General features: G+C 41.3%; 2 protein-coding genes across 2 annotated transcripts; one reads left to right on the top strand and one right to left on the bottom strand.

Annotated features, from left to right (window-relative positions):
* The first annotated feature begins 689 nt into the window (after positions 1-689).
* On the top strand, positions 690-1,847 carry tnnt2c (troponin T2c, cardiac). The gene has a single exon (XM_033989636.2). The coding sequence runs from the start codon at positions 748-750 to the stop codon at positions 1,633-1,635; it is 888 nt and encodes a 295-aa protein (XP_033845527.1). The 5' UTR covers positions 690-747; the 3' UTR covers positions 1,636-1,847.
* A 5,788-nt stretch (positions 1,848-7,635) lies between these two features.
* On the bottom strand, positions 7,636-20,761 carry syt10 (synaptotagmin X). Its single transcript, XM_033989613.2, has 7 exons — positions 20,491-20,761; positions 19,707-20,094; positions 17,307-17,868; positions 16,708-16,828; positions 9,081-9,252; positions 8,749-8,878; positions 7,636-8,570 (listed from the first exon to the last, which is right to left on the bottom strand). Exons 1-7 carry the CDS (start codon positions 20,690-20,692, stop codon positions 8,499-8,501), a joined length of 1,647 nt encoding a protein of 548 aa, XP_033845504.1. The 5' UTR covers positions 20,693-20,761; the 3' UTR covers positions 7,636-8,498.
* Between the last annotated feature and the right edge of the window lie 1,045 nt (positions 20,762-21,806).

The following is a 21,806-nucleotide window of genomic DNA, read 5'->3' as shown; positions in this document are numbered from 1 at the left end:
CTTATGATTGAAATGGTTGATAAAAGCATCTAAATATTTCCATTAGGTAACATGTCAACAGTGGGAGTAATACATTCTCCTAATCTAGCCTGTACTTAAAGTAGAAGGTCCGCAACATAAAGAATGTAATCATACATTCCATATGGACACACAGGCTCATTCGACAAAGGGTAATAATGTGTCCTTGCTCTTAACCCCAGATTTGAACAAATTATTGTATGTATATTACAATAAAAATATACTTAAGTAAAAAAAAAAAAAAAAAAGTTGTCTTTATTATAATTTTGCTACCTGGTACCAGTTTTAACATTTGAATAGTTATAAACACAACAATAGATTATAGATCAGTGTCAGTGTTGTTAATTGCATTACAGTAAAACACTGGTTCAGACACTACTGTAGGGTAATAGCCTAGTCTATGTTTCATTCTTGGACTGAAAAGGACAAATGTTTGGGCGCATGTGTTGTGTATCTGAAATAGTCTGTCAGCCTGTCCATACAAAGGAATGAGGAGCAACAGGGGTCTAGGAAGGTCTGTGTGTGAGGAGACTTGATGATGGAGAAAATAGATCCCTCCATCTGTTTGGATACGCTCTCTTTTTGACCTTCTCCTGAGACAGAGGTCACATGATGCCCAGCACTTTAAAAGGCAGCGCCAGGCCAGGGCCCCCCGGAGTCCGTGTTTTGCCCCAAACACAACTGTGTTTCCTCTGCTCTGTCTTCAGCTACTGTCTGTGAGCTTCCATCATGTCAGACACTGAGGAGATCGTAGAAGAGTGTGAACAGGAGGAAGAGGAAGAAGTGAACGAGGACGAGGTAGAACAAGAAGAAGAGGAAGCTGAGGAAGAGGAAGAAGAAGAGGGGGCAAAGGAGACTGCAGAGGAAGAAGAAGAGGATGAGGATCTGAATGATGAGCCTGAGAAAAAAGAGGAGGAAGAGCACGAGGAAGACTCCAGGCGGCGGCACAAAACAACCTACGTGCCAAACATTGCTCCTCCAAAACTCCCGGATGGTGAGAAAGTGGATTTTGATGATCTTCATCGTAAGAGGCTAGAGAAGGACTTCAATGACCTTCAGACACTGATAGAACTACACTTCTCCAACCGACAGAAAGAAGAAGAGGAACTAGTGGCGCTGCGCAACCGCATCGAGCGCAGACGCGCCGACCGCGCGGAGCAACAGCGCGTCCGCGCAGAAGAAGAACGCGAGCGTCAGACCCGCCTGGCTGAAGAGAAAGCTCGGCGTGAAGAAGAGGCTGCAAAGCTGCGAGCAGAGGAGGAAGCCAAGAAGAAAAAGATATTCACCAACAAGTCATTTGGTGGCTATCTCCAAAAAGTGGACCAGAAGAAGGGCAAAAAACTTACCGCGCGAGAGGAGAAAAAGAAAGCCTTGTTAGAGCGCCGTAAGCCGCTGAATATTGACCATCTTAATCAGGAAAAATTGGTGGAGAAGGCTCAGGACCTTTGGCAGTGGCTCCATCAGCTGCACGCTGAGAAGTTTGAGCTGGCTGAAAAACTCAAGAGGCAGAAGTACGACATTTACGTTCTGCGCAACAGAGTAAGCGATCACCAAAGGGGCTCCAAAGCATCCAAGACCTGTCGAGGAGCCAAGGGTAAATCTGGATCCTGGAAGTGAGAAAGATGAGCCAAATAGAACTGCAAAGTCCTGTGGTTTATGGACATTACATAAGTGCACAACATTGTATTAACACACTATATCAAAATCTTGATTGATTTAGCTCAAATGAGATAAAAACAAGCCAAGATGAATAAATCTAGGGTAACTTATCATTTATGTGTGTTATCTATATGTGATCTGCTTCTGCTGCAAAGTCCCTTCTTTTTTCTCTTCACAACATTGTTTAACTTTAATAAACGATTATTTCAAAAAAAAAAAAAAAAGAAAAAAAAGAAAGAGAAAGAAAGAGAAATAAATACATATATTAAAAAAATCTGTTTTTCCTTTCCTTTCTTAATATGCATGTTTTTGGTGCTGCTTCAAAATGTGGTAAAACGTGCACGTCATTTCATTTGGTGCAGGGGTCAGTTCATGGTGTAGAAAAGCAGAGGTCAAACAGGTGGAGTACAGCTGACTTTACAAGTGACTACTTCAGCTACTTGGTTGGCTCAACTACCTTACAAATCACTATATAGGAAGACTATTGTTTGTAGACCATATGACCAATTGCTTGTCTAATTAGCTAAAATGTCTCAAATTATATATACATTTTAATTATTTTTGTATTATTTTTTTCATGGTGCAAATAATCTTAAAATAAGACATAGCTCTGTGACAAAAGGGTGGCAGTAGCTGTAATAGGCCAGGACCAATATGCACATTATAGAAACTAGTTGTGGAGGCCTACTTCAAATGTCCACTAGATGTCACCATAGCATCACTTCACTTGCGGATGTAACCTAACACCCACAATCAATTGAAATTATTGGGATTGCCCATGTAAACATGTAGGCCTATAAGTGAAATTAGATAATTATCCATACATATCTAAACTGAGCAGTTGTGTCTTGCATTTTCATACACCTGTGTGCCTCTATGCTTATGTTTTAAATGCATGACATTGGGAAAAGGTCTGCAATTTCTGATTGCCAATTAGATTCAAACTGTGCTCCACCAATTCACTCTCAAGGCCAAGACAATCCGTTAAAGCTCACTATGCCAATAGGTTTCCATAGAGACTGAGGCCTTCTGTGTCGGATCAGGCCTATGGACTCACATGTACCCTCAGTGTGCAGGCAGGGAACCTGAATTCAGTCTTTATTGGAACACTGTATAAAGCATCTCCACTTAATTATTAATTCATAATCATTAGTCTTACTTGTACTATAGCATCCCAAAGCTTTATTTTATGCCTTCACTCTTAAGTTTATGCAACATTGTGGGAAACATAGGTGCATTATGTTTATGCCTGAACAGAGAATATGCAGCAGCTGCAGAGTCAGAGGGGGTGTTGTCTCCTCATTAAATCGCAGCAGACATTGGAGGATAATGGGAGCACATGATTGACAGTTCTCCATAGGCCTTCTTTTCAACTTTGACCTGGAATTTGATGTCTCTTGCTGCTATCCACAGTTCATTTTCATTCACTCATTGTGAAGCTTATTATTTTGATGTTCCTCTCAATGCTTCCTCAATTAATATAGTCCTGTGGAAAATGGAGCACATGTCACAAGTGTTTAGTTGTGATGCCTAGGTGATGTATGTGTGCATGGATTGAGCAGATTAACATCTTAATAAATATGTTTTATCTGCATGAGGGAGGGAGCAGACAGATTTAGGATTTAGGAGTATTTGTATGAATATTATTGATTTGGAGTAGTCCATGTTTATGAATGCACTTGATATGCATGAATACATACATGTAAATATGCTGTTACAGTGAAATGAAACTATGGAGACGTGTGGCCTGTCAGGTTGAAAGAAGTCATTGGACCTGTAACAGCAGTTTAAAACCAATTATATAACATATTATGTCATCTTTATGCCATGTTGTTGATGTAATAATAAAGTACGTAATGGGGACCTGATGTTTGTCCCCATAAGGAAGACCTGTCCTGTGATGGAAATTTAAGTATATTCATGTTGTGTCTTTAAATGCATTTGATCTGTGTCAGTCTGTCACACCCAGACCTGGCATTGACATGAGTGAAGGCTCTGTCTCCATCCTCCAGGAAAGCCTTTGTTGTCTTACCTGCCCTCAAGTGTAAAGGTTCATTATTCCATGGTTGTGAAACAAAAGTCACTGCTTTGAAATGCATATAGCTTTATCATTCTGGTATAAATTGTCAGAGCTCAGATGCTCGGGGGACTTAGAATAAGAGAGTAGGGAAGAGGGAACTGGGACAGAGTACAAGAGACTCGGAGGCTTCAGGTCTGTGACCAGGGCAGGTCTGGGCCCTGTCTTGTCTGTATCTGCTGTAACAAAGAATAAATCTTTTTATCTGTATTTCAAACTCACCAGGCTTTGCAAATGAATTATTTTTTTTTATCTACAATTGTCATTTTTCCACAACATCCCCCTGAAATGAGTGCGTGTACAGATGTGGGTGAAGTGTCTTGCCTAATGGCAACAGTAGTACTTTTATCAGAGCTGGGATTAAGATTAGATTTACATATATTTCACCAATCTTTTTTTCACAATAAAGCGCTAGTTGATTTATACATAACAATGAACAATGGAGTCATTATTTAAAATGACCAGTGGCCATAGTGTGTGTTTTCCCATATGAGAGGATGCACTGCCACATAAAACAGACACAGTGAAGCCCAGTGGGGAAGAGGATGTCTGTGGACACCTGCAGTCTGTGGATAAATAAGGCAGCCCAGGGACACTGCTCTGTATGGGCTTATCTTCAGCCTCCACCAAATTAAGCTGGGAGTTGGTGGGAGCTAGAGATATACAGCAGATTTAGTGCATACGACAGGGCATTCATCCCTTTTCCTCACCAGCAGCGTAAAAATCCTCCATCTCCTCGTCTGTATTGTTTGAATGTAAATGTAAATTGCCATTTATTGGTCTGTGTTCTGGATTGCATGTTCTCATACTTTGACTATGGTTCTTATGTTATCAAAGGCTTGAAATTTATATACAATTACAATATAAGTTCAGTATTTTTGTTGCTTCTATTTTGCAGCAGTGTCTGTTCACAGATAACACTTGCGAGTTAGCCTTGACACCTACTCACACTCAGTAGGTGACTCATCACTGGAGTGAATGAAGGATTTTCATTCACAACTTTCTAGGATTTCTAGGAGTTGGGTATTGTTTCATTTTAAAATGTAGAATAAAATGCATGCAATGTAATATAGTACATATTGTCATACATTTATTTAAAACTTCAAGTTGGAATTTATTTGATTTAAATGCTGAGACATAAAAATGTTAGTTGTGTAAGACCTGGTAGTAAAGAGGACAAACAGACAAAAGTCTAGGCAAATGTTAACAGCCTTTAAATATAAGTTAAAGGCGATACCCAACTAAAATGCTATACAAATCAAATTTACAATTCCAAAGGTAAAGAAAAGCTGTTTGGACAAAGTAGATCTGTGGCAGTGGCACTTGATGGTAAACATTTGTAACGAGGCTCATGCTCAGCCCAGTGGTGTGACTTTTTAGGGTGATTCATGCTGACAGCTCCATCTCAATGCTCCATGTAGATCACCAGTTCACCCCCGTCTTGTTCGTCCCTCTACATGTCCATGTGCCAAGTGACGACAGTAGTAATGAGGCCTTGGCTTGGCTCGCCTCACACCTGATCATGCACACTGACGCACAAATGTTTTAATTATTCTTCTTGGACTTGTGTGAGTCACATCCTTTCATAAAGCTTCAGTGGACACATTACTTCAGGGAGCTTGATACTCATTATGCTTTGTCTAAAACCCCTGTTGAGAAAAAAATCTGCCCTTTTTAAACACACTTTATTGTCTACTTATGGAGAAATTCATGTTGGACAAACATTGGGCACACTGAACTGCAGTGTGCATCAATGTATAATCCTCTGGCCAAAACCTTGACATGCCCTACTCTGCACATCAATAAAAGAGCAAAAGCATGCGGGGATCAAGACATTACATTATAGTAGCTATAATAAAGTCAAATATCATTGTGACATATATTCATTTCAATCCAAAATTGTCGTATTTAATGTAATACCTCATAGCTAGCCCTAAATGTCAAAGAGAAGCACTTATAAAGACGATAATGAATTCATTAGAAAGTGGTCAAAGTGATCCTAGAGGTTTTTTTTCACCACCACTGTACACTGTACAAACATTGTATAGAGGAAAATAAAATGATCGGGCTTGGTATTTAGATTAAATAATCTTTCTGTGGAAACATCAATAATGTAAGAGAATAAAATGTGTCTATTAATTTCTATTTTCCTAACTGACTTATTGACTATTTCTTCATATTTTGATGTATGCAAGTAGAAAAATACTCACAAAAAAGACACAAACAAACTTTGTCTCGTAAATGCAATTTTAAAGAGGTTTTGTCTTCTTATTACATTTAATATAAATATCATTTTGTCACTCTGAAATGTTAATTAAAATATACTGGGCCTATTCTAATTAATACTCAGTAGAGAGAAAGAATGTGTGTGTCTTTTCTAATCATATGAGGACATTCAAGACAATTTCCTGTAAGTTTATATTCAGTCCAGTAAATTAAAAATCTTTAATTAAATCACAATATGAAGCCTTTTCGCAGCATAATGCTAAATGCTAACCAGATACACTGCACTTCATTGTGGAGCAGGTCACCGCTGGGGATTGCTCTCATCACCAAGGCAACAAATGCAACATGTGCCATTATCTGTTTTTCAGTAATCTTGTGGAACAAAAGGAAGTTCTGTTGGATGCTGCTCAAAGGATCAAAAATATTCTATTGATGTTTCCGCCTCAATTAGACACAAGAAGGTTGAGGGAAACCTTTCTTCAGTGAGGTTTTAGTGGAATAGGCCTACTTTATACTATACACTATAAAACACCATAATTCACATTTAGCCATCAAATATATTTGGTTTGCAAAATCCTTTGGTGAGTCTTTCAAATGTATAGCATTCAACAAGTTACGAAAAAAGCCTTACACTTCTAAACAAATGACAATGATCAATATTGTTGTATTTCTTTTGTTGAAATACATTTTAAATGTTTACATTAAATTTTATTTCAATAGCCCACGTGAAATTCTTACAAAAGGTATCACAAACTGTACACATCATGACAGAAACATACAATTACATTTTGAATATTCTTCTAAACACAGAACAACTTGCTATGGTGAAAAAAATACTCTCACTATGAATTAAAAATCATATTTATTATTACATAATTATTATAATATAATATAATGTAATAAATATCTAACTGTTGTTACAAGAGCTATTATTCAGTAAAATAGAAAGTTTAACTAAATGATTGCAACATAAGTCACATAAGTGCCAACTTCACAATCCGTATATTGTACTGTACAAAGTAAATCACGGACTGTAATTTCAAGTGCACAATTAAGGCTTGTATGCACAAATGGTAATCAGGATATGCTGTGCTACATTACGATTAATGAACAGCAGTTATTCCCAAACACAGCAAAAGAAAAAGGTCCAGTACACTGACTGATTTAAATTGTTTGGGAAATAGTGCTGCACATAATCTCACCACAAGCACAAGTACTTTTTTGGAGAAATAAGACATAACATGTAAAGTGTTGACATATATCCTCTATTAAAAAAATATTTCTTGGGCTTGGAAATGACTGTGATATCCATCGGTCTAGGCATAATTTTGTAAATATCACCTTCAAAAGTTATTATACAGCAGAAATGATTAATACAATGTGTGTGCTCTGTCCTAAGCAGGTGAGGTTGAATTTGGCCTTTGTGTGTGATTCAAATGTCTTTGGCACATTTAGGATTAGTAAGCCTCAGTATATAATGTGCATCTCTGATACAGCAGCTATATTCACACAAACCCACAAAAAAAAAAAAAAAAAAAAAAAAAAAAAAAAACAAAAAACATGCTTAAATGTAAAAATATTTGTTCTTTTTTTTTTTTTTTTTTTTACATATTAAGGACAATGTGAGGAGAAGCATTAATATTCAAATAGTGTGTGCAAGTAGTAAAATAACAGTATACAGCCTTATACTATTAGTACTAGTACTTACTATTAGTAAAAGTTTTATTACTCTGAGTCAGAGCCATAGACAAGCAAGAAAAACAAGTATATACTTGTCCACATGTACAATTACATCAAATTAATTGAGGTTTATGTGTCACTTTTACCACTAATATTACAGTTTTTCTTATTTGTCATTGTAACTCCATGTTTCCATACACAATGTTTTAGTGTGTATTTTAGCTATAATGTGCTGTTCAAAATAAAAGACCAAAACATTCCCTTATTTTTGTGAACAGCATCATAATGCCTATTATACTAACAATATGCACTAAAACAAATAAATCCTCTTGTATTGACATATTTGCTACATCTATTTGCTACACTAACTGACTAACAGGATTAAATGTAATGCTAAATAAACAGTTTGTCAGAGGCACAATACCAGTAGCTCATAACCAATAGCTGTACTTCCACCAAAATGGCTATTGTTTTAAAATGCTGTGGAGTAGCCCTTTAACTTGTGCCATTTTGTTTAAATGCGAACTAGCTAAAGAGCTCTCAGGATAGAAAAGTATGCACCCAGAATATGTAAAACAGTTGAAATGCCATGTTATAAGTACTGCCAGTCCTGTGCTTCTTTTAATGTTATTTTTGAACAGATGTATTAGGCACTGACTTGACAAAGTGCTCTGTTATTAAGGACCATTACATGTCTAAAAGGGCTTACTGAAAATAGACTTCTGGACTGTTCGTTTTATGTACAGTGTTTAACATATATCATTTTTTGTATGTGCATGCTCTCTGGGATCTCACAGAAATTACATCGAACTTTGATGACTGAGATTTGATGTGATTCTCATGGAGTATGCGGTGGTTTAGGTGAAGGGCACGAACCTTGACTTTCAAAGCTGGCTGCTCTTCCTGGCCACTGAAATAAACATAAAATAGTCACATGAAAAACAGTTTTGTTGTCCCATTTGGAAAAGAATGTGTCATAACATGCAAGTTTATTAATATCAAGTTAAGCCTGAAGAATGAGTATTGTCATTGTCCCTGTTGATGTAATAACAACTGACAGTACACTAATTCCTAGATCATGTACATACCTCTCCAAGCGCATGCCAGTGTGTGATAGGTTTACGTGGATACGCCAACATTTCGTTCCAGTGGTCTCTTCCCAGCCCCTCAGCATCCGGACCAGTGCGACAAACGCCTATCACTTCATTGTGCCCAACCCTGTTAGAGACATTCAATTACGCAAAAAAATTAGATATGTTTCTTCTATGGACTCACAGGGACAGCCCATGTGACCCCAATTACACCTCCTGGACAGAATGTAATCATTTCAATTATTATGATGGAAAAACTATCTTCTGGCTCTTACATATATTTGTCAAGTTGCAGATAGTGTATATGAAGGAATGTGTCTCTTGCTCACCTATCGTAATCCATGACCATGATGGACAGGCTGACTTGCTCCACATTTTCAGGGGGGATGTCAAAAATGATGGCCTCATTGTACACTGGGTTGAGAGTGCTTTTCTTGGTGGTAGTTTTCCGCTTCTTTAACCTCCTCCCATCACATATCAGGTACACCTTCACGTATGGATCTGCAAAAACAATATATTATTTCAAAATGACAATATGTATGGAACTGACGAAATGAATCCAAATCAAGTAACAGGTCTTCTGTCTCAGACTGTCTCTAACTGTATAAAAATGTATATGATAAATTGCTGCTTTTTGTGTACACTTGGATTTTCACATCTTATTTAACTCCCCAGCAGCTCTTAGATCTATCTTTTGGTACTAGTCTGGGGACTAGTATAGCGACTTGCTTCGAATTTATGATTGCAAAGCTTTCTACAGCAGATGGTAAACTTGATGATTTGTCCCCAGTGACTTTGCGAGTGGCCACCTGTTGTTTAGTTGGATAGAAGTTTATTTATGACACATTGTGCTGTTTTTGATGTCGAACACATCTTGCTTGCTGCATGGTTATGTGGGAAAAGGGACATTTGCATGGGGTTGAATTTGGACACCCCCCACAGTGTTTTGTTTTACTGCATTTTGATTTGTGTTCAATGTGTTTTATTGACTTGAACTGTCTGTAAAGACTGTTTTTCAAAATGGTAAGCTGTAATATAATGGCGCCACTAGGTGGCGGTGGCTGTGTTTTTTTTGTGAACAATTGAGAGGGAGCGCGCGCGCGTGAACGAGAGCAGAACGGAGCGATTAAAGAAACCACTGAAAATCCACACGACCGGCCTCTTCTTCTTAAAAAGTGCAACAAAATTTGGTAGCAGAGGATGGTTCAGCTGTGTTTTAAAAGAAGGTGAGACAAGACGAAAAAAAATTGAAATGGAGTTTGAGCTGCTACAGGATAAGCTAAGTGAGGCTTTGGTGCAACTACAGCTTGAACAGCTACAGGATGTGTGTTCTTTTGTCAAGATAGACCCGATAAAGCCATCAAAAAAACACATGCTGATAAGATTGATAAGTGAGCAAGTTGAAAAGATCATTGAAAGTGAAGAAGAGGAGATAGCACGCACGTTTCTGCTAAAGCTAATCGCGTATGCTAACGATGCTACACCAGCCGAACCGCCGCCACAGAACACAGCGGCAGACGTGAGCGCCAGTCAGGATGCAGAAGCACTGGTGAGTTTACAAAAGCAATACGCCGCTCTGCAAGAAAGTTTTCTGCATTCAACTAAAAAACTCAAAGAAGACATGGCAAAGCTAACAATCAGAGGGAAAAGCCAACCACACCAAAGCGCTACTTTGACATCGCCTGTTGTTTCTCCAACTCTTCCATTGCCAGAAGTGACTATTAGGAGAGAGTTTAGAATTAATGGTCAGATAGGCGAACGGGGCCAACGAGACAAACTGTCGTATTCTAACCTCATTCACCAGATTGATATGGGCCTAAAGAAGAATCACAGTGAGGCTGAGATAATTGAAGCAGTTGTCAGAGCAGTGAGCCCAGGCCTGAGTTTACGTGATATGCTGGAGATCAAATCCGATCTCACCCTGTCACAGCTGCGCACAATCCTACGAGGACATTATAAAGAGGACAGTTCCACCGACCTGTACAATCGCTTAATAAACCTCACGCAGGACAGTAGTGAGTCACCACAGAACTTCCTGTTTCGTGCTATTGAGGTGAAAGAGAGACTGCTAGTGGCATCCAGAGAGCCTGGCACTGAAGAGCAGTACAGCCCCGACCTGATTCAGAGGAAGTTCCTGAGGGCCGTGGAAACAGGACTGATTAGTACTGAGGTGAAATACCAACTAAAGCGCTACCTGGAGGACCCTGCTGTCACAGATGAGCTACTGATTACTAAAATTAATGCAGCAGCCAGTCTTGAATGGGAGAGACATCAAAAGTTTAAAAAGCATGTGAAAGAACCCAAAGTCAGAGAACTTCAAGTAGAAGCGGTTTCAGGAGCGACAGTGGCAAGTGTGGACAGTCAAGCATGTCTTCCTGCCCCATCAACAAAGAGTAAAACGCCAAAACCACAGACCATACCAACCCGCACTGAGTCCGAGCTTCTTGATATAGTGACACAGCTCAGAGGTGAAATGGAGGAGATCAAGAAAGCCATACATGAATCTCCCAGAGCCCCTTTCAACCCAAGAGTCTTCAGAAAACGTGGCTGCAAGAGCTGTCAGTCAGTAAACAATGGGGACCAGTGCGACCACTGCTTCAAATGTGGGATAAGTGGTCACTTGTCACGGGACTGCAGAACGGGAAAAAGACCAGGTAAAAAGACGGGGCAAATTGACATGGCTGCTAGTACTGTTACAACCACACCCACACAAGTTGACACGCAAGAGTTGTACAAGCTAGTCACTGACAGCATTCAAAAGTTAGAGACCAAACTAGCAGCTAAAACTGAGATGCCACATGAACAAGAAACAGTCACTATTGGCTTACTGTCCCCAAATCGTAGAACACAGTTGCTCAATTTGATTGGAAAGAAATATGTCATTAGCTGCTCTCTTAATGATGTAGAGACCAAAGCCTTGTGGGACACTGGGTCACAAGTATGCCTAATGAATGAGGCCTGGAGACAGGACAACATGCCAAACACAACAGTCAGGGACCTAGCTGAGTTAGTGGGTCCAGGTGTACTGGATGGGAGGGCAGTAAACCAGACGCCAATTCCCTTCTCTGGGTGGGTGGAAGTCACGTTTAAGTTACGTACCGACAGTGGTCAACCAGTAGAGCTTCTCGTTCCAGTGTTGGTGGCAAAGGGACCTGGGGTGGCAGAGCAGCCGATCATTGGGTTTAATGTGATTGAGCATGTCCTTAGAATGGGTATTGAACCCTCAAGTGCCATCAGTGAAGCAGTCAGTGCAGCATTCTCATTTGATTGTAAAAGGACAGAGGTTTTTCTGAAGGTGATGCAAAGTGGAGATGATGGATTGGGGGAAGGCACAGTAAAAATAGGCAGTGAGACAGTGACCATTCCAGCGGGCAAAACCAAAACAGTTAAATGTTCTGTCAGGGCAGGTACACTCATAAACACGCAGGACGTACTGTTTGAGCCAAACCAGCACACTCAGTTACCAGATGGGTTACAGATGCAGAGTGGGGTAGTGCAGTTAAAGAAAGGGAGCCGGTCCATGCTCACCATACCCATTACAAATAGTACCAGCCATGACATTCGGCTGCAAGCTAAAACAGTTTTGGGACAGACACAGAGAGCCAAGACCATCTATCCTGCTGATATGAAACCTGCTTCTATCAGCCAGGTAGCAACAGACCTAGACATAAAGAAACAAGCAAAATTGGTTAATAGTGAAACAAAAGAAAAGGACATTGCCGTTAATGATCCTATGGACATTTGGGAGCCCCCTGTTGCCCTTGACCATCTCCCTCAAACAGCTCAGGAAAAAGTTAGACAGTTATTGAGGGAGGAAAGACATGCATTTGCACGGGATGAGTATGATGTTGGGACAATTCCGTCTTTGCAGTTAAAAATAAGACTGAATGATCCTATTCCTGTTAAGAAGACATACGTGTCAGTTCCCAGGCCGCTTCATAAAGAAGTAAAAGAATATCTGGAGGATTTGTTAAACAGGGGCTGGATAACCAAATCTAAGTCATCCTATTCTAGTCCCATTGTCTGTGTGCGAAAGAAAGACGGTGGCCTTCGGTTGTGCTGTGACTATAGAGAGCTCAACAAAAAGTCAATACCAGACCGTCACCCAATTCCCCGCATACAGGACATGTTGAACAGTCTGAAGGGAAGTGCCTGGTTTTCAGTCCTCGACCAAGGGAAGGCGTATCACCAGGGCTTCCTGGAAGAGTCAAGCCGGCCCCTCACCGCTTTTATCACCCCCTGGGGTCTCTTCGAATGGGTAAGAATTCCATTTGGTTTGTCCTCAGCACCGGCAGCATTCCAGAGATCTATGGAGGAGTGTTTGTGGGGATTGAGGGATGATATTTGTCTGCCTTACCTCGATGATAACCTTGTACATTCACAGACATTTGAAGACCATCTGCGTGACTTGAGGAATGTCCTGCACCGTTACAAAAGCCATGGGGTAAAGCTGACTCCTCGCAAATGTGAACTATTCAAGCGGCAGGTACGTTTTCTTGGCAAATTAGTCACAGAGGAGGGCTATACTATGGACCCTACTGACATTGCCCCAGTGCAGGCCCTAAAACAGAACCAGCCATCTACAATAGGAGAGTTAAGAAAACTGTTAGGCTTTGTCTCATACTATCGGAGCTACATACCAAACTTCTCCCGGATAGCAAAGCCTCTTTACGACCTCCTTGCCAATGACAGAGCAGAGATAGCAAAACGAGTCCCAAAAAGACCAACCAAAAAGAAACAGGGTGGGGGAGGCCAATTGCCCTCATCCCACAAAATTAAGTGGTCTCCCGAACATCAGACAGTGTTGTGCCAACTCATTGATTTTCTCTCCCAGCCCCCAGTGCTAGGTTACCCAAACTTTGAGGAGCCCTTTATTTTGCATTGTGATGCTTCACAGGAAGGGCTTGGGGCGGTGCTGTACCAGCGACAAAACGGCAGACTCGTGGTGATTGCTTATGGCTCCAGGACGCTCACAAGCCCCGAGAAAAACTATCACCTTCATTCAGGGAAGCTGGAGTTCCTGGCCCTGAAGTGGGCTATATGTGAGAGGTTCCGTGATTTTCTGTACTACTCCCCACCATTCACGGTATATACTGATAACAATCCTCTTACATATGTGCTCACTACCGCAAAGTTGAATGCGACAACACAGAGATGGGTGGCAGAGCTAGCTGACTTCCAATTTGTCATTAAATACCGGCCAGGGAAAGCCAATAGGGACGCTGATGGCCTCTCACGTATGCCCTTAGATATGGAGCAGTACATGAGCAAATGCACACAAGATGTTCATCCTGAAATTATGCAATGTGTGGCTCAGGCAGCTATCTTGAAGTCACAAGAAAATGAGCCATGGCTTTGCCCAGTGACCATTTCCACTCTCATTAGTGAGGCAAATCAGGAAATCAGCTCAATTGCTGAAATACCAAAGACTGTTGTAAAAAAAGCACAAGAAGAGGATGCAGTGATAGGAGATGTTCTGCGTTTTGTAGCATCAAAGCAATGGCCAAAAGGGGTAAAGCAGCTAAACAGTAAAGTCGCAGCCCTAGCCAGGGAAAAACACAAGTTGCAAGTAGGGGATGATGGACTGCTGTATAGAAAAACTGCATCCCGTAACCAGCTACTCTTGCCCCAAAAGTTCCACAAGTTAGTTTACAAAGAACTCCACGAGAACATGGGCCATTTGGGGGTGGAGCGAGTAATGAATCTGATCAGGGATCGCTTTTATTGGGCTCATATGCAGCGAGATGTTGAGCACTACATCACAAAAGTCTGCAGTTGTTTGAAAAACAAGCGTCCCAACAGGCCCACAAGGGCGCCACTAACGAACATCGTCACTACCTACCCATTTGAACTAGTGTCTATTGATTTTCTACACCTAGAAAGATGTAAAGGAGGATATGAGTATATCCTAGTTATAATGGACCACTTCACCCGTTTTGCTCAGGCCTACCCCTGCCGCAACAAAGCTGCCCACACTGCCGCTGAAAAGGTCTTTGGGGACTTTGCTCTTAAGTTTGGTTTCCCCACTCGTCTTCACCACGACCAGGGAAAAGAGTTCCAAAACAAACTGTTTGCAAAGTTGCAGGAATACAGTGGGGTTCAGGGGTCACGAACAACACCATACCATCCCCAAGGAAACGGGCAGGTAGAACGGTTTAATCGCACTTTGTTAGCTATGCTCCGAAATTTGCCTGAAACAGCAAAGCATGACTGGAAGTCCTTTCTCGCTAAGGTGGTCCATTCCTATAACTGCACACGCAGTGAAGCAACAGGGTATGCACCGTATTTCCTGCTGTTCGGTCGCAGCCCAAAGCTGCCGATTGATCTAATGTTTGGCCTTGAGACAAAAGAACAGAGCTCATCGCATCAGGACTATGCTGAAGAGTGGAGGGCAAAAATGACTGAAGCTTACAAACTAGCCTCACAATCAGCCCGCAAAGAGGGCATGAGGAGTAAAGCCCTCTATGATAGAAAGATTCATGGTACTGAGTTACTCCCTGGGTCAAGAGTACTGGTCAGAAACTTAACAGAGAAGGGTGGCCCAGGAAAACTAAGATCATTCTGGGAAGATCGTGTGCATGTTGTCACTCAGAGGAAGCATCAAGACAGCCCAGTGTATGAAATCAAACCTGAAAATGGCAAAGGACGCATCCGGATAATGCACAGGAATCTACTCTTGCCATGTGACTTTCTCCCTGTGGAAACCGTAGTGCCTCCTGATAAGTGTACAAAGACAAAGAAAAGAGACAATAGGAAACCAAGTCATGCGGACACACCAGAGGACACTGGTGATGAAGAGGGAGATGGCTGGCACACCATAATTGGACTACAAGCGAGAGAAAATACTCAATGGGACACTCAGCTGAGAGCCGAAGCACCTGAGTTCTACCCAGACAATGACGCAACTCAGGAGAGTGAGGACCACGACACCGATGACGGCACAGGAGCAGGGCTGGCACCAGAGATCGCTGACACGGGGGCACCAGAGGACCCAGCTGAGAGAGACGAGGGCCAGAGTGACGTGTCATCTGAGTCTGGCTCCAGTGACCAGGAGGGTCCAGCTCACATCACAGCTAAACAGTATCCTTTCAGACTAAGAAAACGTAGAGTGATATTTACTTATGATAAGTTAGGCCAGCCTAGTAGTTCAAAGGTTTAAAAAAAAAAAAAAAAGTGTAAAACTGGCAGTAGTTCTTGTTTAAAGCTTATTGTTGATAACTCTATGGGTGGGCGTTGGTAAACTTAAACACATTTTTTTTTCTATTAGATTGTTATAGATATGTTTAAAAAAAAAAAAAAAGAGAGAGATTTCAGTGTGTTAATTTAGCAGCTGCACCACGTCTTGGTTATTTGGTAGGCTACAACTATGTTGAGTACCTTACTCTCAGGAAAGATGCAGATACTCACTATGGTGGATGGTGCAGATGAATGTTATTGTGCACAAAGACATCTTCTGCAGACTTGCAGCATAAAGAACAAGGAGATACGTGCTGTACTGTGGACTGTAACCAGTTTTGCATCTTTATGGACTATTAATTACCGCCTGACTCCTGCTTAGTGGTATCCTACCTACATGTGATACATAGTTACCAAGTGTGGACTAATATTTTGTACTTTTTAAGTTTTAATGTCGGGACGACATTTCATTTTGAGGGGAGAGTGTGGGAAAAGGGACATTTGCATGGGGTTGAATTTGGACACCCCCCACAGTGTTTTGTTTTACTGCATTTTGATTTGTGTTCAATGTGTTTTATTGACTTGAACTGTCTGTAAAGACTGTTTTTCAAAATGGTAAGCTGTAATATAATGGCGCCACTAGGTGGCGGTGGCTGTGTTTTTTTTGTGAACAATTGAGAGGGAGCGCGCGCGCGTGAACGAGAGCAGAACGGAGCGATTAAAGAAACCACTGAAAATCCACACGACCGGCCTCTTCTTCTTAAAAAGTGCAACAGTTACCTGAAGAGCCTGTGATGTCCATGGCTTTGAGGTTTCTGCATTTGATGACTGTTAGGGTCATCCTGCCCGCTGTGGGGAGGTAGCACAACGAGTACATGATCTCTCCCAGGTCAACACTCTCCTGGACCAAAGGGAAACAAAACACTAGCAATTAGAATCAGCACTACAGAAAATCAGGTCATGACCCATAATTTTTTCTTAAAGGTTCTTCTTCAGCCGTAATGTGCCAAAAGAGATCCAGATATTTTTATGGTATCCACAAGTGAAAACAGCTATGAAATTAAATAAAATATACTTAGATATATAAGCCATACTTGAATATTTAGTAGATGAATCTCCATTGTTTTAGTGAGTATTCTATTTTTATACAGTGGCTCTATTTATGTGTTTTGAGCCACTTGGGCAGCTCCTGGAAGGAACAGTGTGTGGGTGTGTTGGCTGATTGGATGCATTCTCCCAGAGGCTTTTGAATAATGCATCAAGATCAACCTGCCATTTGACAAATACACTGTGACTAACTTTTGAATGTTTATTTGTTCTCTCATAAATCCATCTCTAAAACTCTAAGCACTGTAAATAGATGCAAACGTATATCTCACCGTGGTTGCTGCGTGGATGTCCTTCCACACCACAGCCTCGCGGGAGAGGTCAGAAAGTTCAAAGAGGTTGTCCACCACGACCTCGCCGATCATGTCATGACTGGTGAAGCGATCAAAGTCGTAGACACTGAAGTGCAGCTTGCGATTGCACAGCTCGTCATATGCCACGGGGAAGCAGAAGCTCTCATCAAAGGTAGGGTTGAGGTTTTTGCGATGGACTCTGGTCTGATACTTTTTCTTCCTCTCAGGGAGTAGATAGATCTTTACGTATGGATCAGATGTACCCGTAAAGTCTTTAGCAGGCAGATCCAAAGCCTTCAATATCTTCACTACCAGAGCCTGCTCCTCGTAGTCATATCTGAGAGAGAAGCTGAGTTTTCCACAGGTCTCCACGGGGGGCTTTCCCTCGTCCTCTGAGTCCACGGATTTCTGCTTGTACAGTTCTGGTTTGATCCGGCCGATGCTGGCTGTGGAGGACTGTCGTAATGGCACTTTGTCCATGCTGAAGTCCACACTGGACACATTCATTTGACGGGGTAGGTGGCGCCGGAAAGAGTTATGCCTGTGAAAAGGGTCAGAATGGATCAAGAGCTGTGCAGGTAAAAGCTTCGCATGAACTTTGTATATTCACACAAAGGCACAAATAACCACAGATGTGACAGATGTGAATGACAGGTGAACTATTCATTCTGGTGGTAAACACGTGGTATATTTTATGTGTAATGCAGCAAGTTAGCGTTTTGTCCTCAAAGCTGATGTGTTAGATAAAGGAACATGGGAAAGGATAGAATTTTTTGTAAACCAAGTAAATCAATAACTCTCCATTCCCAGCTGGTATTACTCATCTAGTGGCCACTGATCGAGGGTGGTTGGACAGGAAGATGAGCTGGCTATAAAAGCATGTGCAAATATTGACAGAATAATAAATAAACTGTTTGTACAATCACTGATTTATTTGTTAAAAACACATTCATGCCATAAATTCAAGCTATGAGAAACCATTCATAACCTGAATTTCCCACTGCATCTTGAGGACATGGCTGTTTAGACTCACCAATATTGTCACCTAGCAACAGACCCTACCCCCTTATTCTGACTATCAAAGTGATCAGAAAAGCCAGTGCTCAAACGATACATAATAGAAAATCACTCTTCTGAAGTTCTCCAATAGGCCATGTTTGTGCTACTTCATTCAAATTTATTAACCCTAATATAATAAATCCACATACAGGAGAAAAAAAATGCATTTACAAATACTATATATGGTGGTTGTTTGAGTCCTACAGGTTTTAAATTTAAAAGCATATATTTTTGTGGTACAAACAAACACCAATAAGCTGTTGACAGTCTAAATCTCCTTGCAATACTCCTTGTGGAATACTTAACTTGGCCTGTCTACCTCACTGCAGGTGGGAGTATAAAGTTGAGCTCCTTAAAATCTAATTACACCCTCAAGGAAGAAGTGAGGGAAGTATCATTAACAGCTTTGAGAGTGGGGGCCAGTGCCATGTTCCACCATGACAGCTCCCATCCCACAACTATGCTAATAATGGACATTCTGTTTTAAACACTGCACTGCAAAACAATGAAAAGCCGCAGCTGATTGTTTAATTACAAGGGTTGCTTCCTTTGGTTACCATAGCAGCCCAACTCGCGTGTACAGATGATTATAGGGTTGAAAGTGAAGCCAGGAGAGATGGGAGGCTATACACTGGAGAACCCTCCGTTTTCACAGTCAGAGCACAGGCAGACTCCTTTATGTGGAGTTTGTGCTTTGTTTACACACTTTATCCTTTTTTCTACATGTTTCTTAGTCTCCAGATTGCCAGAGGTACACTATGTAACTTTTTCTGGTTTCTGTGGAGGTTTAATTTGTTTGCCTGGAATGTTCCACGGTATTTCATTACCCATGTTTTTACCGCTAAATAATATACTGAAAAACATGGATTATGACTCTGAGCAAGATAGCCTCTCCACAGATTCAGCCTGTAATTTGGTGTCTCCATGGAGGTAAAAAAATTTAATGCCATGTTTTGAAGCATTTTAGACAAAGAAATAACAAATCCATGGTGATGGACTATCCACAAAAAAGTTACATACATATTTCACGTTACATCATGGGCCATTGCAATTAACAATGCAAAAACCTCAAAAAAGTCATGTGAGTGAAACCAATTAATGATGGGTAGTCATAATAATCTGCCAAATACATAAATGCAAATTTTATCCACATCAACTCAGTGAATTAGAGGACACATTACCTTTTGGCATCTTCACTTTGCTCACTGTATACATTTATGTAAGTGATGTCAATTAATCACATATTACACTGACTAATGTTGAAGTGTAAGTATATTTAGATATCGCCTGCAGATGTATAGTATGGTATTGATGCTGTACCTGGACGAGGAGGTGGGCTCGGTGGTTTGCCTCTGGATCTTGCTCGGCTGGCTGACCTTCTCCCGGGGGGCAGTCCTCAGGTCTGCTGGGATATCTGGAGATGTTTGACTGATCTTCATGGCAGCCTCTTGCAGTTTGACAGAGCAGCGTCCGTTAGCCTTCACCTCCTTCTTCTCCATCTCCACCACTTTGTAGTCTGGTGTATGAGCAGGGTTGGAGGGTGGAGGGGCCTCAGTGAAACCCACATGAAGGACATTTTGAGTTTGTGTGGACAGAGTCTTGTTCCTCCAGATGGGCCAGCACAGCTTCCAAAAGACAAAGAGAGACACTACCAACAGAGCGAGACCACAGAAACCCACTACCACAGCAAGAAGACTGATGGAGATGTCTACACAGAGCAGCAGGAGCATAGACGGACAGACAAGTGAAGCAAGCAGACCAACGTGCAGGGAGAAAGAGAGAAGGAAGCTGTAAGAAGGAGCGGCAGCATGTTCACTTTACACAATTTTATATGAATAAATATCAGTCAACAGGTTTCAAGGGCTGCTGAAATCTGCTTTCCACCTGTTGCAATAAAAAGTCAGCACTGAGGTGTTGCTAAGATAGCCCGTTTTAACAAAAAGCCCCAGTTGCCTCAAAGCATTAAGATACGAAGTTGCACTTTATAAACACCTACTCTCATCCCATGCATAAAACTACAGTAACAACGATTAAAGAAAAGGGGAAAAACAGAATAATTGCGGGGAAAAAAACACAGGAGGTTACAGTTTTAGCCTGAATTTACCTGCGTGGCCTTTACCCAGAATATTACTCTCCAAAGGGAATATATCCGAGCATCTTTCACGGTCCACGTATCCAGTTAGACAAAGTTCTGTAACCATCTGTAGAGCTCTTTGGCACAAAGTGAAGCTGTCATCCGTGCGCACACTCATGTCTCTTCGGTTAAGCCATTGCACACCGGGGGATCCTGGAGGGTGGCGATTCATCTGGGCATCGGTCACTTGCCGCAGAGAGCGGTCACAGAAAAGAGCGCTGAGAGCATCTCCAGCTGATCCATGAGCAGCGCGCGCCGAGGAGCAACTGGTCGTACGCGCTCAGTGGAACTACTTGTAGAGTTAAGTCCGACCCCCTCTCTGTCCAATAGCAGAGCGCTGCAGATGGCTTTGAGAGCGCACTGGAGCTTTGGCCACATCACATTATCTAATAATGAGTCTGAAATAGAAACGACTGACAATGTATGTGTGTAGCCCCACCCCAAGGCGAGCCCACAAGTATTCCCTTTATACAATGCAGTAGCTCAGCAATAGCATTCTCTTGTCAATGTTCACAGCAAATCGATGATCTTTCTATATAAATACATTTGTTGATATTCTATGACTCAACAATTAAAGGCTAAAACATAGGCCTGTTGCAGATGCATACTAGGCTACTTTACAAGGCAGAAAGGTCATTAAGTAACATAAAGCGTCGGTGTACATACGGGTATTTGGCATTTCTAGTCAGAAACATCATTAAGAAACTCAAAAAAAATAATAATAATAAAAATAAAAATGGGTCATTATTTGACTTTTTGTAAAAATAAATAAATAAAATAAATAAATAAAATAAATGAAATGCAGTGGGTTCTTCTATTATTTGTGTTCAAATATAAATGATTTAAAATGTATTTAAAATACATTGTGTATTCCTTATCTAGGTGTCTAGATAATCAGTATACAGACGAAGGCAGACAAAAAAGGACTGTTTTTCATTTTATGAAACCGGATGTGGTCGTACAAGACCCCAAAATTGCTGAACACCATCAATGCGAGTGTACGGCTGATGTGGTTCATGTATAGTTATAATGAAGCACAGCCCGGGCCCTTTTGGTGAGAGGGCACCTCTGAACACACGCCAGAATCTGGATGCCTTTTGCCAGGTTTAAAGAAACCAAGAATGCCACAAAGAATATTATCGCCAGGATCTAGATCAATGTTCTTAGCGAATTTGTGGTGGTGTGTCCACCTGTGGCTGTGGCTGTGCGCAGTGAACAATGCGGTGGAGCACGTGTCGGGTGTGCGTAAAACGAACCGCTCCCCCCTGAACACCACCACTCTTCAC

The sequence above is a fragment of the Periophthalmus magnuspinnatus genome, chromosome 23 (genome assembly GCF_009829125.3).
Source record: "Periophthalmus magnuspinnatus isolate fPerMag1 chromosome 23, fPerMag1.2.pri, whole genome shotgun sequence".
Classification (NCBI taxonomy): domain Eukaryota; kingdom Metazoa; phylum Chordata; class Actinopteri; order Gobiiformes; family Gobiidae; genus Periophthalmus; species Periophthalmus magnuspinnatus.
The sequence above is the reverse complement of the archived record's forward strand: the minus strand, read 5'-3'. Positions and strand labels throughout refer to the sequence as shown.